General features: G+C 39.5%; 1 protein-coding gene across 2 annotated transcripts in view; it reads right to left on the minus strand.

Annotated features, from left to right (window-relative positions):
* The window catches only part of TPK1 (thiamin pyrophosphokinase 1), a 754,585-nt gene that overhangs the window by 363,315 nt on the left and 371,673 nt on the right, over positions 1-19,597 (minus strand). For both annotated transcript variants that reach the window (XM_075316612.1, XM_075316611.1), the window contains exons 5-6: positions 9,056-9,128; positions 1,054-1,149 (exon numbers count right to left, since the gene is read on the minus strand). In XM_075316612.1, coding sequence (XP_075172727.1) covers positions 1,054-1,149; positions 9,056-9,128 — 169 coding nt within the window. The remainder of the gene's footprint in view (positions 1-1,053; positions 1,150-9,055; positions 9,129-19,597) is intronic.

A 19,597-nucleotide genomic window follows, 5' to 3' on the forward strand; every position in this document is an offset into this window, starting at 1 on the left:
TGTAAGTGATAAGTTGTAGCCTGACACTGTGAAATAACAGTGCTCAGTAGAGTTTATATTAGAGCATCCGTGTGATCTATAACATGAGATCTCAGGCCTTGGCACCCTGTACAGTAACAGAGTTGCCATTACTATAGATATACCTCATACCCCTCTGTGCAGGAACAGAGTTAACATTACTATAGCTATACCCCATACCTCTCTGTGTTATAATAGAGTTCATGGTCTTACCTATACTTTCCTCCCTATGGGTTCTTTAACTCAGGGGACTCTGATATTTACAGTAGTAGCATTTGCCTAGTTACAGTTCAGGCACCTATATACCAGCAGCAGCCATAACATCACTGCACGGTGGACCCTGACTCCTGATAGGCGTATTTCTCCATCTATTAGTCTATCAGCTAGCCATACCGTAACAGTACACCTTTTAAAGAATTTGACTAGGGGTGTAGTGAGCATTTTAAATACACACGATTTACAGAATTGTGTAACATGGCTGTGGAAATGAAAAATTTAATTTTTCCCACTGAAATGTTGCTATAGCCCCAAATTTTTAAATTTTGAAAAGGGCAAATAGGAAGAAATAGACCACAAAATTGTTACGCAATTTCTCCTCAAATTTGCCAATATCCTATATGTGGGTGAAAACTACTTTTTAGGCACAATGCAAGGCTCAGAAGGGAAGGAGCGCCATATTGTAAAACAGATTTTGCTGGAATAGTCATGTCCCATTGACAGAGCAGCCGAGGTGCCAGAACATCAGAGCCATCTATAAGTGACCATATTTTACAAGCTTTACTCCTCAGTGAATATATCTAGTGATGTATTGAATATATTGACACTAATACTGGTATATGGTATATGGTGAACTGGTAGACTAAGTAATATAAACAGTGAAGAGGTATAGCACTTGTATGAGTTCCATGATCCCTTCAAACAGCTGATCTGTGAGGTTACCATGAGTCAAACCCCCATTTACCCACTACCACTGACATATTCTAAGTATAGGCAATCAATTTTCTCATGTAATCGTGAACTGATAACTTTTATTACCTGGAGTTTCTTTGCCTGGATTTTGTCTTGTAGAATGGAAAGGCACTTTGTAAAATCGGTGAAGTCTTGGTCTGGTGTTTCCAACAATTGACATCCCTTAACACATACAAAAAAATAAAAACATGTAAAATGTAATAAAAAATAAAACAAATAACATAAACCAAGTCCAAACACATTACCACAGAAAAAAACAAAAATCATAGCATACGACAGTAACAATTCCTGTATTTTGCAGCACTGCATTACTTTCTCCCTATGAAATCCAGGACGTGATGTTTATAGAAATTAAAGCATTCCAATCCCAAAAATTATTTTTCTTTAGTAAATGACAACATCTGATCTGTACAGTTATTTGATCACCACTTAAGGAAATGATTAATTAGAATATAAATTGGATTCAGCCAAATTTTTTTTTTTTTTTAAACAATACATTTTATAGAGGAGGAATTTACTTTTTGTTTCTGTTGTTGAGTTACAAAATATTTCATTTATAACAGAGTTCTAATTTTATATTTATAAATTATATATGTGATAGAATATAATAATAAAGGCAATGAAAACCCCTTTTTAATGTCCATTTGCTTTTTAGATGTACAACTTAAGAATTGCAACAAAATTGCTGTAACAACTAAATCATCATCACAAAATTCCCACCATTTGCTGCTGTAGAATCTGTGCAACTCCTTCACCTAGCTGGATACCTGGCAGATTCTAACACACCACACTGATCCAAGCTGTCAGATGGCAGTCTGCAGAGAAGGTTATGGGAATCAAATTGCAGGAATGTCATATACATGGAGAGAGGGGACCCATGCCAACTCAGGAATCTAGACACAAAGGTGTCACATCCAGAACACAAACCTAAGATGAGGTTGCAAACAAGGGATGGAAAAATAAATGAAAGTTTTGTGTTGTCACCCAAAAACACACCTTGTGCCAGAAAACGCATAAAAAAAGCATGTGTTTTTTTCTGCGTTTCTTTGCCACATGCATTTTTTTCATGAAATCAATGGCTGGAAAAGCTAAAAAAGTAGGACAAAACGCACAAAGAATTGACATGCTGCATCTTTTTACTGCCCCTAAAACTGAAAGGAAAAAAGAAGAAATGTGCACACCGCATCTCTGAATTCTCATAGAGTTTGCTGGGAGAAGGAAAAACATACAATGTTAAGCAACAAACTGCATCAAAAATGCGGCAAAAAAATGCAGTGTGCTCATACAGCCCAAGGATAAGGACACACGGCGAGTAACACGGAGCGAGTCGAATGCGATAAAAAAAAATCACATTCCACTCGGACCAATATAACTCTATGGGGCAGCTCCCATGTGCAATTTTTTTCTCAGCCCTAATGAGAACAAGAAAACAATCACAGCATGCTGCGGGTGAAATCGATTTGTTTTTACTCGCACCCATACAAGCCTATGGGTGCGAGAGAAACATCGCACTGCACCTGCATTATACCCAAGCGCAGTGCGACATACGCATCAGCTGATAATAGAGGAGATGGGGGGATTAGTCCCTCCCTCTCCTCTGCAGAGCCCGCCTTCTCCTCCGCAGCTGTGATCCGATCGCAGGATTGCATCACAGTATAATGACACTCAGCTCACACTTGCAGCAGAGCGGGTTCCATTAGCATAATGCATCTGATTCTCTCGCATTGGATGCTAAATGCCTATGTGTACTTAGATTTATAAGAATTATCTGCTTTTACAGTTCACTAGATGTTCAGTAACTTTAGTAATGTGACCCAGCCTAACCAGAGCATAAATATAAGAAATGAGAAATACAAAAGCAAAACTACTACAATTGCCCTAGAATGAAGGGAGCAACCCAACCGGTTACATTTCGTATTGCTGCTTCATCCAGGGGTGGGATTAATTATGTGATATGGACCACACATCCAAAGCTTATATATTGATCTATTGTGGCTAAGTAATATTTTGTAAAACCGACTTGAGGTTCTTAGTTTAACATTCTGATCAGACGGTAAGAAGTACAGTGCACTGTCATGACGAACCTGTTAGTGGGACCCACTAACAGGTTCGTCATGACAGGGCACTATGCTTCTAACCTGAAAGGTGCGAAGCCATGCTGCCACCATCGCATCTGCAAAAACGCATCAGCCAATGGAGCGAACAAGTGCTCCAAGCACCCATACTGCAAGGCATTAAGGCTTCAGGTCACAACACCCCACATGCACACCATCACATCAACAATGCCCACCACGTAGCACCAACACCAAGTGAAAGGAGCTAAAAGACTCATCTTCCACATAGTTTCAGACTAAAAACTAAGAAAACAGACGGAACCCCTCTTCTAGCCTAATTAAAACACCCGGGACAAATGTGATTAGTTCTGATACCAAATAAAAAATAAAAATAAAAAAGGGGATAGGGATGATCTTGAAGACCTTGTATTGTGCATAACCGCATTAAAAAACATGGACCGCAAATCCATATACGCGGCTAAGTAAAATTTTACAAAACTGAACCCGACTTTTGGATGTGTGGCCCATGTCTTTTTCTACTGCTATGTGCATATATTATGTAAGTTTTCACTGCTTATATTTATGGTGCAGGCTCATGTTACTGTCCTCTTACTATTACTGACATTACCTATGCACTTTATACCTTTAATAGCACTTTACACTGTTTTTGATTTGCTGTTTTACATACTCTAAGTATATTTTTTGCCTTTTCCCCAGAAGCAGGTTTTCTTTCCCATTTTTCTTGATCCTTCTAGGTTTACAGCCATACCCTGTGTGTTTTGTTATGAATCATGTATCAATAAAATTCCGTATATTTTTTTCTATTGCTCTTTGCTTGCACTGGTATTGCTATGAGGTTTTGCGAACATAGGGAACTGCCATAATTTATTTAGAGGTATTAATAGGTGTTCATTGCCTTAATTAAAGCAAGTCCTTTAACAGCACAATGACTTTCTTGAAAGGGGGATGATGCGGTCCTCTAACAACAAAGCATTTTTTTTTTTTTAAATATAACTATTTAGACCTTTCATTGCTCAGTCATAATGTACTGTACCTAAAAGCAAAAAGAAAGGGAACTGTATATCCTTCACTATAGTATTCTGATTCTGGTAAAAATTGTGAAGAATTATTTTGTGCATTGGACTTTGGAATGGTTTTACTGTTCATCTCCTGTAATAGACCGCCACCATACACAAATCACCGTCCATCATTATCCGAAAATTACTTATGCATGTCTTCACCTTGGTGGAAATGAACAATCAACTAACTAACTGTGTGTGGAATGAGATCTATGAATATTAGATGGAGCATATATCTCATCTCATCTGCACTCTATCTCCATAGAAAGTAAAAAGTGAAACACATACACACAAGCTATGGGACTATGACCAGGGGCCTCCATGTAAGGTAGATGATGCTTACTGGAATAAGTTATTATATCTGAGGGGGTGGATGGAGGAGTAATAATTACATTGAAAACCTAATATTAATAGATATTAAAATATGCTCGTACTATTGCGCCACTGAAAAAGGAACAAATTTCTACACCTCCTCGCTAAAGTCTGCATATAGTACAAGGGACTGCTGATAAGTCTTTGGCTTTGTGATGTTTTTTGTTTCTATGGTAACGTATGTTACATCATATGAAAGCCTTATCTGTTTTCAAAATTTTGTGCTTGTAGGTTATGGCATCAGGGTTCTACACACACGGGAAAATAAAATGGCAGAGTCTAATGTGATATTCACAGCAATTATGAGCAACGGAGTGATAAAATAATTGTTTCTACAAGAAAAGTCTGCGCAGGATATTCATGGTGATATGTCGCAGACATTGGGGGGGGATCAATGCCCTTCATATTCCACAGTTAAGAACTGGGTTGCCAAATTTAAAACGGGCCACTTCAGAACCAATGATGAGGAATGTTCTGGACGACCGAGAGTGGTTGTTGATCTGGAGATCATCGATGCTGTGCAGAACCTCATACATGAGAATCGACAAATTTCAGCTAAAGCAATAGCAGACATCATGGGGATTTCCCGAGAACGTGTTTGTGTCCTTATCCATGAACATTTGGACATGAGGGAGCTATCTGCAAAGTGGGTCCCCAAATGTCTTACAACAGATCAGAGAAGCATGCGAGTGAAAACTTCCTTGTCCATTTGTCAGCGTGTCCAGACAGATAACAACTTCCTGGATCAACTGGTCACTATGAATGCGACCTGGATTTGTTTGTATGACCCTGAAAACAAGGAGTAGTCAAAAGAGTGAAGGCATAGTGGTTCTCCTAGTCCAAAGAAGTTCAGGGTGCAAAAATCAGCCACTATAGTGATGGTGTCTGTATTCTGGGATAAAGAGGACGTGCTGCTAGTGGACTACCTTCAAAAGGGTTCCATCATCAATACAAGGTATTACATTGAACATTTGGACAAATTGAAGACAGCTCTGAAGGCTAAAAGGCACAGCAAGCTGTCTAAAGGAATCTTATTCCTGCAAGACAAAACTTCCGCTCACACTGCATAATCGGCCACTGCAAAATTGCCAGAGCTGGGCTTCCAGCTGGTTGATCACCCACCTTATTCACCAGATCTAGCTCCCTCCGACTATCATCTGTTTCTAAACCTGTAGAAGCACCTCAAGGGTACCAAATTTCACACCATTTCTGATGCCATGGCTGCTAGAGATGTCTGGATCGAGGCACAACCAAAATCCTTCTTTTTTGCTAGGCTTACAGATCTTGGAATACCAATGTAAGAAGTGTGTTGACATCAGTGGAGAGTATGTGGAATAAAAGTAAAGTTTCATCATCCTATCGTGTTTCTTTCTGGGCAAAGCCAAAGACTTATTAGCAGCCCCTCGTATTAAGTGGTCATGGCACTGTTTTCCAAAATAAGCCACAGCCAGTGCCATTTGTTGCATTTTGGCTCCGCAAACTGGCAGGTGCATAATTATCCCATGATGTGCAATGCAAACAGAATATGAGGTCTGCTTTTTACCTAGAAGCAGTTGAGCCACCATGCTATCAGCATCTAAAATATACTCTTTATTAAAGATTAATTTATTCAAGGGAAATTGAATTCTAAAACTTTGCAAAAAATTGTTTTCTCCAGAAAACAGATATTTTCCAACTTTCTACAGGCGAATTCAGCAAAATGTCAGCCAACTCCAGCTACCATGGTGCAAAACCATAGATGGCCAGTTAAACTGTTGAAAAAAAAAGCAAAAAATAAAAATATCCCTCTCTTTACTGCTCACTTGTCCCAAAACCCCCACAGTCCACCATTCTTTTCTTCCCTTGTCACGTGTATTCTCTTCAGCTGCTTCACTCCCTGGAGTGGCTTCAATCACTGACTAGGCCTCTGATGCAACTGCATGCTGTGCCACACACCTGGATGTCACAACATTACGACTTGTGACGCCCGAGGCCCAGTCCGTGCAGTGATGTCAGAGTCCATGTCTGTGATTGATATAACAACATGGAGTGAAGCGGCTGAAGATGATGTGGCGACAGAGGAAGGGCAAAAGAAGAAGCACGAAGAACTGAATGGCAGTGAGGTGAGCATTATTATTATTTTTTACATTTTAAGCTTTTTATGCTCTGGGGATACCCAAGAGGGTAATAAGGAACATTCAAGTCACATCGAATAAGTACACTGCACATCAAATTTCCCTGTAAAATTTGCATGACTTGCCGATTTCTTATCTTATCGATCATCTCTACTCTTTATCATAGTGGAATCAGTATCATCCTAGAAACCATAATCAAAAAACCAATAGAACAGGGATAACTCATAGACAATTGAATTCAGAAAAATATGTAGTCAAAATCCATAGTAATCAAAGAAGAAGTACGCCTACGTGTGAGTAAATTAAATATTGACAAATCCCCAGGGCCAGATGTCATTCATCCACGAATATTGAGGGAATTGAGCTCCGTAATCGACAGACCGCTGTATCTCATCTTTTCAGACTCGCTTGTAACAGGATTGGTGCCTCAGGATTGGAGGATTGCTGATGTGGTACCGATATAAAAGAAAGGTAAGAGGGTAGATCCAGGCAACTACCGTCCAGTAAGCCTGACATCCGTTGTATGCAAAGTTTTTGAGGGCATTTTAAGGGATGACATGCAAAATATATTGCAGAAAATAGTATAATAACTGACAGACAGCATAGATTCATGAAAGATAAGTCGTGTCGAACCAACCTGTTGGGGTTCTATGAGGGGGTAAGTGCAAACCTGGATATTGGTAATGCAGCTGATGTGATTTATTTGGACTTTGCAAAGGCATTTGATACCTTATACTAAAGGTCCAGAAGCAAGGACTAGGGGAAACTGTATGCAACTGGGTAAGGAATTGGCTAAAAGATAGGAAACAAAGAGTAGTCATAAATGGTACATTCTCTAAATGGGCTATAGTCAGCAGTGGGGTGCCGCAGGGATCTGTTCTAGGACCGATTCTTTTTAATCTCTTTATTAATGACCTTGTGGATGGGATTGATAGTACAGTGTCAGTCTTTGCCGATGACACCAAACTATGTAGGATATTAAAAACTGACCTTGATAGTACAATATTACAAAAAGATCTGGATAAGATGTCAGAATGGGCAGATACTTGGCAAATGAGATTTAATGTTGATAAATGTAAAGTAATGCACCTAGGACGGAGTAATCCTATAACTGCGTATACATTAATTAGAAGTAAACTTGGGACTACAGAACAGGAGAAGGACTTGGGTATTCTCATTACAAATAAGCTGAGCAGTAGCTCTCAATGTCAAGCAGCAGCTGCTAAAGGAAGCAAGACTTTAGGGTGTATAAAAAGAGACATTAGATCCCGTGATCCCAACGTATTGTTACCCCTCTATAAATCACTTGTAAGGCCACATCTGGAATATGGGATCTAGTTTTGGGCTCCACATTTTAAAAAGGACATTCAGAAGTTAGAGTCGGTTCAAAGGTGGTTAACTAGACTACTACAAGGAATGGAAGGCCTCCCATATGATGACAGGTTGAAAAAGTTAGATATGTTTAGCTTAGAAAAAAGATGTCTCAGAGGAGATCTCATTTACATGTATAAATACATGTGTGGTCAATATAAAGGACTGGCACATAACTTATATCTTCCGAAGATAATACTAAGGACCAGGGGGCATTCACTGCGAGTGGAAGAAAAGCGATTCAGACAGCTAAATAGGAAAGGGTTCTTTACAGTTAGAGCAGTCAGACTGTGGAATGCCCTACCACAAGAGGTAGTAATGGCAGATACTATAACAGCTTTTAAAAAAGGGCTGGATGATTTCCTCAGTACACAAAACATTGTTGGTTATAAATGACTTAGTGACCAAATGTAGAGTTGGTGGAGGAAGGTTAAACTAGATGGACCTAGGTTTTTTTTCAACCTAAGTAACTATGTAACTAAAAATACATTTTATTAAACAGAATTGATACATACATATAAAAGACAAAAATATGTAATCAACGGGAGAATTTGAGGTGCAGAAAGAAACGGATTACATTTACCCTGAGGTCATAGTAAGGATGGGGTATTCAGCATAGATCAAATGAGGTATACATAGAACTGAAAAAATGTTGCACTGTGTCCGGCACTATCTATACTCCAAGAGATTAAGATAGTAGAACTATAACGTGTATCTCAATATCAATATTGCAATATGTCTAATGTGCCATATACTTTACTGTAAACATTTTTTTTAGTACCCAGATAAAAGTATTAATGTTAAATACCACTGAAAAAAGGACAAAATATTACTAGGCCTGTAATAAGTATTACCACAAATATGTTTTTTCTAAAGTGGAAAACCACAGAATATGGCCTGCAGTATGTGTCAAAGGCCACTAGAGGGCAAAACAGTACACATAACAACACTTTTAACAGCATGAAAAAGAATGTAACCAAAAACGTCCCTGACACGCGTTTCGCCTTGGGCTTCCTCGGGGGTCTATCTTCTAAAAGACTCCCATTAAAATTTAGCAATAGATCTAGAGTAAACATACCTTTTTTGTGTAGAATTCCTTCACCAATGAGTGTATGGAATCAAAGTCTCCACTTATGAAATCTGGTAGGTATCTAAACAGGAACACAAACATTGTGAGCAAATATATTTATTGTAATATTGTTATAGTGTAAAAAAAAAAAAAGAAAGAAAACTTAATTCAAATGCTTTATTTCTTAACATGTATCTCCTTATTCCCCTTTCCTGGTCTAGCACCCCATTTTCCCACACATGCCCACTGCCTTACTTCCTGCCTTTGTCTGTTTTCTGAGAGGAATGAGAATAGCAGTAGAGAGATGAGCAAAAAAAAAAAAATTCATAACCACCTATCCAGCAGTTACATTCGTTGTCCAGGGACGGACCAAAGCACTGAAAAAATCTTACTACCTACATCCCAAGAACCTCTGCTCACCAGTAGGCCGGCACAACATCATAAAGTTGTAGCCCAATGCAGGATGTCACAGTTGCACATTAATCAAAATCAGTTACCAGTGATGTCACAGGTAGTAAGAGGTTCACAGTGCTCTGGTTATGGGCCACAGACTACCAATGTGACTGCTGGACCAGGGTCCTGCAATTTTGTTTGTTTAGATAATGGTCTACTGTACTATGAAAGTGGTATGTGTACGGTAGGAAGGATTCTAGGACACAGAATTTATAGGGGTTGACCATTCAGACTTTTTCACACTCATTTAAAAAGCGTAAACCTGAATAACTCGGGAGCTACATATGGGTGATTCACAATTGTCTCATGCAGAACTTGTGCCAATTTTGCACATACATCCTATTTTGTTATCGCTATGATTGGGTAAACATAAAAAAATCCTTAAATACTATGTTATAGGTCTTTAACTTTAGGATTTGCTTAAAACGGTTTGTGATCTTTTCTACTTTTGGAATTTTTTTAGGGTCTGGGGTTTTTTTGCACAATTTTTATTTCCGAAAACGGGTTTTTTTGTGATTGATCTAAAACACAGATCCAAGTAAATGCATAAAACAATATAGGTGATAACATGCCTTTCTCATCTCCAATAAAATAAATGAGTAATTCTAGCTACAGTGCGGGAAATACAGTAAGTATTTCATCCCTTGCTGATTTTTTATGTTTGCCCACTGACAAAGACATGAACAGTCTATAATTTTAAGAGTAGATTAATTTTAACAGATAGAATATCCAAAATAAAATCCAGAAAATCACATTGTATAAATTCTATACATTTATTTGCATTTTGCAGAGAGAAATAAGTACCGTATTTGATACCCTACCAACCATTAAGAGTTCACTCTCCCACAGACCACTTAAGTCTTAGATGCTCCTAATCAACTCGTTACCTGCATTAGACAGCTGTCCTACATTGTCACCTGTATAATAGACTCCTGTCCACAGACTCAATCAGTCAGACTAACCGCTACAACATGGGCAAGACCAAAGAGCTTTCTCTACATACAGAGATAGCTGTCATTCATTGATTAGGACCACTTATATGACTCCCAAGCCCAGAATGAGCAGTGATTTCAAGGAATAAAGTACAAAATATACTGATTTTTCCCCCACAAAACTATACATCAATAAGATCAGCTTCTGGTGTTCTATACTAGTACATTGGCAGAACAGACCCCATGTTCTCTTGAAGCCGTGTGTGCACTCACACTTTGGAAATCTGAATGCAGTGCCACATCTAACAAGTACTCTTATATTCAGTAAATAATGTAGATTCGCATATACGTACAGCCAGGCTTTCTATACACTATGCGTAATCCGGCTTTCCATTTAGCTCATCAGCCTAAAAAAAACGAAAACACACGACGCAGCCAAAATATCAGCTACTTAAAATCACAAACTCCACTTATGTCCCATCACTTTGTGCTTCAAGGATGGAAGAAGAGGAATAAGAGTATGATGTGCTGCATTGTACACACAAAGTAAAAGACCCCGTTTCAATTTACAGCTGCCTATGTCGGGGAGCTTGCTTGATTTTCATGACGGAAAATTACAGGTTATGCATCGTTCAATTACGGAGAATTGTCAGATGAGCCACATATTCTGATTACTGGAATCCATCGACAACAGGCTCATTTCATGTTATTGTTGTATATATACGTATCACATAAGAACCACAGCAATTACTAGATGCAAACGAACACAGGCGGCAGAGAGCACAAACTTCTCAGCCAGGCTGGAGAAGAATTCATTATATAGCTGATTACAATTGATTCTATGTAGCACACAATTTTTATCATGGATTTGTTTTTCCTACTTTATTTTCAATATTTTTCTTCTTCTTATAAAAAAAAAAAAAAGAAGAGAGAAAGAGAAAAGAACAGTTTACCAAAAAGAGACACCAGTATTACATACTAGAAAAGATTGAATGTGGTCATAATATGGATGAGAATCCTGCTGAAAAAGAGCTTACACTTTATAAGTGAAAAAGAGAGGACACTGCTGACTTCAAAAGCTTACATCCACAGGCGGAGGGGAAACTGAGAAATAAAGATAAAAAGAGAGCACGAAAGAGAACCCTGCTGATCATAAGAGCTTACACTCAACAGGAGAAAGAGAAAGAGAGAGGATCCCACTAACCATAAGAGCTTACACTCTACAGAAGAGAGAATCCCACTGACCATAAGAGCTTACACTCTACAGAAGAGAGAAGATCCCACTGACCACAAGAGCTTATGCCGGCATCACACAGTACGCTATATCGGACGATATGTCGGCGGGGTCACGACATAAGTGATGCACATCCGGCATCGTTTGATATATCGTAGCGTGAGACAGCTACAAGCGATGGTGAATGAGCAAAAATACTCACCTTATCGTTGCTCGTTGACACGTCGCTCATTTTCAAAAAGTCGTTTCTTCTTCTGTGCGCCGGTTGTTCATCATTCCCGGGGCAGCACACATCGCTCCGTGTGACACCCCGGAAATGATGAACACAGCTTACCTGCGTCCCGCCGCCAATGCGGAAGGAAGGAGGTGGGCGGGATGTTTACGTCCTGCTCATCTCCGCCCCTCCGCTTCTATTGGCCGGCCGCTGTGTGACGTCGCTGTGACGCCGAATGTGGATGTTCGCTGCCCACAGCGAGGTCGTCCGGTAGGTAAGTGTGTGTGACGGGGGTTACCGACTTTGTGCGAAACGGGCAACGAATTGCCCTTGACGCACAAATGACGGGGGGGGAGTGGGTACGATCGCTCGTGCGATCACACGATAGATTGTACCGTGTGACGCCGGCATTAAACTCCTAAGAAGAGAGAGAAAAAGAGAGGATCCCACTGACCATAAGAGCTTACACTCTACAGGAGAGAGAGAAAGAGAGAAGATCCTACTGACCATAAGAGCTTACACTCTACAGGAGAGAGAGAAAGAGAGAGGATCCTACTGACCATAAGAGCTTACACTCTACAGGAGAGGATCCTACTGACCATAAGAGCTTACACTCTACAGAAGAGAGAGGATCCCACTGACCATAAGAGCTTACACTTTGCAGGAGAGAGAGAAGAGAGAAGATCCTACTGACCATAAGAGCTTACACTCTACAGGAGAGAGAGAAAGAGAGAGGATCCTACTGACCATAAGAGCTTACACTCTACAGAAGAGAGAGGATCCCACTGACCATAAGAGCTTACACTTTGCAGGAGAGAGAGAAGAGAGAAGATCCTACTGACCATAAGAGCTTACACTCTACAGGAGAGAGAGAAAGAGAGAGCATCCTACTGACCATAAGAGCTTACACTCTACAGAAGAGAGAGGATCCCACTGACCATAAGAGCTTACACTCTACAGAAGAGATAGGATCCCACTGACCATAAGAGCTTACAGTCTACAGGAGAGAGAGAAAGAGAGATGATGCCACTGACTATAAGAGCTTACACTCTACAGGAGAGAGAAATAGAGAGTATACCACTAACCATAAGAGCTTACACTCTACAGGAGAGAGAAAGGATTCCACTGACCATAAGAAATTACATTCACAAGTTGGGGGAAAACAGAAGTAATGAAAAAGAGCAAGAGAGAGGACCCCACTGACCATAAGAGATTACACTTTACAAGAAAGAGAAAGAGAGAGGATTCCCCTGACCATAACCGTTTACATTCACAGATGGGGGGAGGAGAGAAATTGAGAGATTTAACTTGACTTTGGAAATAAAAAACAACCATACAAACGGAGGACATCTGACCTGTGATGGCCCAGGTAGTGATCATTGTACAAGGTATGGAAATCCATAAGATGTCGTAACTGCAGGTCAATATGGGGAGATACACAGCAATGCAAAATGAAGTTTACCTGCTCTCGGAGCCTTCAGTAACATGGGAAATGCTGCCAGGAAAGTTTTTGTTTTGGTAAACCGTGATTCGAATTACAAAATGTTTGAATTTGTGTGAAGCCGCAAAATTCAAGAAACTCAAACTTGATCCTCCATGGATCAATCTTATTATCTCTGTTATTTTTTTTTTATTATACATTGCTCATATAGTGCAATATATTCTACAGCACTTTTACAGGCATTATCAGTAGTGATGGGTAAGCACTAAAATGCTCACTCCACGATTTGAGCTGGTCACTCGGATGAGCTAGATGCAAGTAACCAGCATTATGGAAAGTCAATGATTGGCCTGTTCGGCTTTCCGTCCACATACAGCCAGGCATAAACAGAGCATTGGGGGGGGCACACTATGTCCAAAAATGTTGTTTTATCTACCTGGGAAGTCATTCAGAGATTCCAAATGGCTCTCTTTGGGGTGCCTATACACATCATGCAGTGAAGCAAGCCTGTGTGTTGTGGTCATTGCTTTACAGATGACATATCTGAGCAGCGTCGGACTGGCTACCGGAGGAATCTCCAGTAATGCCAGGCCTGGATTCAGGTACCTGCATTGCACTCCAGAGCTCTCACCTGAGCTCCGGAGTGCAGCCAAGACTGTGCCACGAGCGCCGAGTGATTGATTCCCCCGGAGATTGCGGTTCAGTTCATGTCAACTACAGACAGGCCGGGCTGATCTCCGGAGTTCAGGTGAGAGCACCGGAGATCACCCTGGCCTGTCTGCAGCTGACATGAACTGAACCGCAATCGCCAGGGAATCAATCACTCGGCACTCACGGTACAGTCTCGGCTGCACGCCTGAGCTCAGGTGAGAGCTCCGGAGTGCAATGCAGGTACCTGAATCCAGGCCTGGCATTACTGGAGATTCCTCCGGTAGCCAGTCCGACGCTGTATCTGAGCACCCAAGATGCTCGGCCGAGCTCCACAAAAACCTGAGCACCCGATGCTCAATCAAGTAACGAGTATTGCCGAGCATACTCACTCACCATGAATTGTCATCACTGTCCCTATTGGGCTCACAATCTAAATTCCCTATCAGTATGTATTTGGAGTGTGGGAGGAAACCAGAGAACCCGGAGTAAACCACCATGCTGCCCTATCAGCCATGTAAACGCTTTTCAGGAGACTCTCTTAATGTTAATCTCTGTAACTGATCTAATCATCTAGTAAATTACATACTTTTTATTTATATTTTACAAGTATGCTTAATTAACAGTAAATAATATTTTTTTCATTGCTTATTTTGAACATTATACACCTGATTTATATCTGGCCATTTAAAATGATGCTAAAAAAATCCCTGCATGAAAAGCAATGTGATCTCATTTTATAGACCTAAATTAATAAATGGCTTTTTACATTTTATTACCAATTTCAGTAACTTACATGAAAACATAAAGAACATTAGTCAACCCATTAGGCATTACGGATGATCGTTATGAAAAAAAGTAACTACTTTAAAAACTATAAAAACTTTTTCGGGACAAATTTTATAAGTTAAATAATTTATTTTGATATTTTTGGAGATAGAAAAAAAAAGTGAACCTAATTTGGATCAAATACATATAATATATTATATATGAAAAATCCACGATGTAGATATGAAAAGGTCGCACTCCAAGTCAGGGAAAAGGAATTTCGTTTATTCCATGATCACATCACAGGTACAGGTAGTGAGGGAGGGTGAGGGTGTGCCACGCCGGACGACGGCGGCCGTTTCGCAAGTAGTCTTGCTTCTACGGGTCCAATGCATACAATAGTGCTGCATCCGCCCTTAAGTAACAGGTGATACGGGTGCAGCATTTTGTTGCGTGAATAATAGTGCAATTAAAAACACATTACCAGCTGCAGATACAAATAGTGGACATAGAAACTTATTATGCATTAATGTCAAAGCATAAAACATATGCAATCCAGTACATACATGGAAATAATTGATCAAGTAAAATACTTCTTTTTATGCAAACTGTCTTAGGACATCAAGAGGAAAGAGAGAAAGGAGAATAAATAATTTCTATTATATCTGTTAGAAAGAATAAATAATTCCCATTATATCTGGTAGAAAAAGGGTTGTCAATTGTTACCAGAATGTAAACCAGCACTATAAGAACACTGACAAGTCATTTTTGTCATTTAGGCCGAGGGGACCTAGGGCATTCAAGTCTATAATTAATCTGGATTCTTTTCTAAGTAAGGAACGATGGGTATCTCCTCCTGTGGGACAGGGGTTAATTTTCATTACCCCAGCAAACCTCAGAAGACGTGGATTTCCACTATGGCAATCTTGCATATGAGCAATTAAACGAGGTGAGCCTATCCCAGAAGTTATAGACTTGAAATGTTCCCTAAATCTGACATATAGAGGGCGAATTGTTTTGCCTATATAATATCTCTGACATGGACAGAATATCACATATACGAGATAGTTAGACTTGCAAGTAATAAGATCATTTATCTTGAACAGCTCATTACCGATTTTTAGGGAATCTCCTGTGCAGTGATATTCACAGAAGGGGCAGCCGCCGAACCTGCGATTTCCTTTAATCTTATTGCGGTCTAACCAAGTACCTGGTTTTGAAGTGGTAATGCGATTATCAACAAGTATATCTCCTATGTTCTTACATCTCCTATATGAAATTAAGGGGCCTTCATTTGTCATCTCATGAAGATCTTTATCTTTATTAATTAGATGCCAATGTTTTTTTATGCTCGATTTAATTGCATCATACATAGAATTAAATTTGAAGTTAAAAACGCATCTATTTGAACTTGCATTTTTCGAAGTGGCAAGTATTTTATTATTTTTATTTCCATCTTTTTTCTTATTTTCTTTGATTTTATTTTTATTTTTATGATCGTAATTTAGAGATTTTTCAAGGGCCAGATTGATCACAGATACGGGATAGCTGCGTTCCAAAAGACGTTTTTTTAGATCTGCTGCTTGATGCAGAAAGGTCTCAGAATTATTATGTATTCTTTTAAGGCGCAAAAATTGACTGTAAGGGAGGGCTCTCTTTGTATGGGAGGGATGCGCACTATTGAAGTGAAGCAATGTATTCACTGCAGTAGGTTTCCTATATATCTGTCTCTCAATAACCCCGTCCGATACACTGAGTGTAACGTCCAAAAAATCAAGTTTTTGGTTACCGAAGGTGTATGTGAAGTACATATTATAGGAATTGTTGTCATTTAAATATGACACAAAGTTCTCAAATTCTAGCGCAGAGCCATCCCATACAAAGAGGCCATCGTCCATATATCTGGCATATTTTTTTATGTGTTTCAGATATGGATTATTTAGACTATAGATGAAATCGTCTTCAAATGCCGCCAGAAAGAGATTTGCAAAGGTACATGCTGTGGGGGTACCCATCGCGGTACCCCCACATTGCAGGTACCACTGATCGTCGAATTTGAATGCATTGTGATGCAACACGAAGCTTAAAGCCTCGGTAATAAAATCCACCAAAATTGGATCCTGATTAAAGTTCAGCAAAACTCTCTTGATAGTCTGTACACCCTGATCCTGTGGGATACGGGTGTACAGACTCTCAATATCCAGAGAGGCAAGCGAGAACCCCTTCTGCCATTGAAAATTGTCAAGCATTTTTAGCAGGTCTCCCGTATCTTTTAAGAATGAGGGGATACGAGCGAGTAATGGTTTTAGTAACCACTCCAGGTAATGTGACAGAGGTTCTGTTACTGAACCTATTCCTGCCACAATAGGGCGGCCAGGGGGGGAGGCACTGTTCTTGTGAATTTTTGGCAAATAATACCAATGCGGTTTTTTCGGATATAGAGGAAGTAGTTTTTCTGCGTTTTTTTTAGTGATGATACCTAAACTCACATATTTATGCAGAAAACTTCTAAGTTTCTGAACAAACGACCAAGTTGGATCGCTAGATAGTTTTTTGTAAACTCTTACATCCTGAAGCTGCCTATTGGCTTCTTGTATATAGGCTGCTTTTGTTAAAAGAACAGTGGCGCCCCCCTTGTCCGCCCTACGAATAATGATGTCTTTTTGTGATTGTAGGAACTTTAGTGCTGCAGTCTCCCCTTGAGTGAGATTCTTGGGAAGAGAGGGATATTTTAAAGCTTGTATGTCCTTTATCACTAGCTCTTGGAATAAATCTATATTGTTCCCAGGGGTGAGCGGGGGACAAAAAGTAGATTTAATCCCTTTTTTAAATACAGAACTTGATATAGAATTCATTTGAATGTTTTCAGTATCTAGGGAATTAAATTCACTGCAGTAAGGGTCGGCCAGGCTTAAAAGTAAGGACGCATCTTTTTCAATGGCCACATAGTCTTTATTCTGACCAAAAAAACCTAGCGGGCCTATTTTGCATTGTGAGTCAGTTTTTTCAGGGATAGATTGACTTTTCTTTTTGTTATTAAAAAATTTTTTTAAATGTAGTTTCCTACAGCCTTTAAATAAATCAATCTGAAAATCAGTTATATCAAATGATTCTGGTATGCAATAGTTCAAACCCTTTTCTAACACAGATGTCATGTCAGATGTTAGTATGAGCGGAGTAAGATTAAATATCTTGCATAAGCCAATAGTACTATTGTCTGATAAGCTGGAAGAAGCCTCTATGCACATTGTAGATTGTGAATTTGAAAAAACATCAACTATGCATGTTGTAGAAAACACATCAGGAATAGTCACTTCAGACTCAGCACATAAAGCTGTTAATCCCTCCAGGCAACGCTCTTGCGTTTTCCCGGATTGGGTTTTGTTCCTACATCTCCGCCGGCCTCCTCTCCTTGTAGATCTTCTAAAGGGAGATTTTCAGATGTCGAGGCTTGTGGAACAACAGAGGTTTTTAATTTTTTTGTAGGAGCTATATCCTCGGTTCCACTCGAGTCTGAGTCTGTGGTCCAGGCATTTTTCTTAGCGGTTTTTGATGTAAATTTTCTCTGGTGTCTCTGAAAAAATCTTTTATTCCCAGGCAAAGATGTTTTTTTCCAGGAGAAAACTTGATTGTTCTCATAGTCTAATTTGTCTCTGATAAATTTTTCTTTTTTGTTTTCTTTAATCAGAGTTTGGAATGGTAGGAGTCTCTTATCCAATTTCGATAAAAAGGTGTTCCATGCTTCCTTTGAAATGCGACTTTCCATTTCTTGTCTCAATATAAGTAATTCATTAGTGATTTTTAGATGTTCCTCCTGATTCTTTTTGAGCACAATGTCTAGAAATCGCATGGAGCATTCTTGTTGTATATTGTCCCATTCCTTTTTAAATGCCATATCATCCTGGTAAAAGGATATATTTTTAGAGACACGCAAACCTCTAGGGACACGTTCAATGTCTTGATATGCTTTTAATGACTGTACTGTCCAAAATAGGCTGGTTTCCTTTTCAGCCAGGTTCACAATCCTTTGCTCTAAACTCTTGGTGCCCATAATTTCTATGTTCACCTTGTCATTACAGCTGGTAAAGAACGTAGCAGCATCCTCCCTCCCTGCAAGTATACTTTTATCCGTTATATCCATAGATGTGTCAGACATTTTTTATATAGCACAATGCCAAAGGAAATATAAGCGTGCACTCACGGTAATAGAGAAAGTCCAGGTTCCATAAGGCTGAGTTGAGGGTACCGGGCACCGCTGAATCCTGTATGGCTGACAAGCTGTGCTTCCACCTGGGTGCGTGTCCCAAAGAAAAGGCAATACAAAATCCACGATGTAGATATCTAAAAATCACTAATGAATTACTTATATTGAGACAAGAAATGGAAAGTCGCATTTCAAAGGAAGCATGGAACACCTTTTTATCGAAATTGGATAAGAGACTCCTACCATTCCAAACTCTGATTAAAGAAAACAAAAAAGAAAAATTTATCAGAGACAAATTAGACTATGAGAACAATCAAGTTTTCTCCTGGAAAAAAACATCTTTGCCTGGGAATAAAAGATTTTTTCAGAGACACCAGAGAAAATTTACATCAAAAACCGCTAAGAAAAATGCCTGGACCACAGACTCAGACTCGAGTGGAACCGAGGATATAGCTCCTACAAAAAAATTAAAAACCTCTGTTGTTCCACAAGCCTCGACATCTGAAAATCTCCCTTTAGAAGATCTACAAGGAGAGGAGGCCGGCGGAGATGTAGGAACAAAACCCAATCCGGGAAAACGCAAGAGCGTTGCCTGGAGGGATTAACAGCTTTATGTGCTGAGTCTGAAGTGACTATTCCTGATGTGTTTTCTACAAC

The sequence above is a fragment of the Anomaloglossus baeobatrachus genome, chromosome 6, assembly GCF_048569485.1.
Source record: "Anomaloglossus baeobatrachus isolate aAnoBae1 chromosome 6, aAnoBae1.hap1, whole genome shotgun sequence".
NCBI lineage: Eukaryota > Metazoa > Chordata > Amphibia > Anura > Aromobatidae > Anomaloglossus > Anomaloglossus baeobatrachus.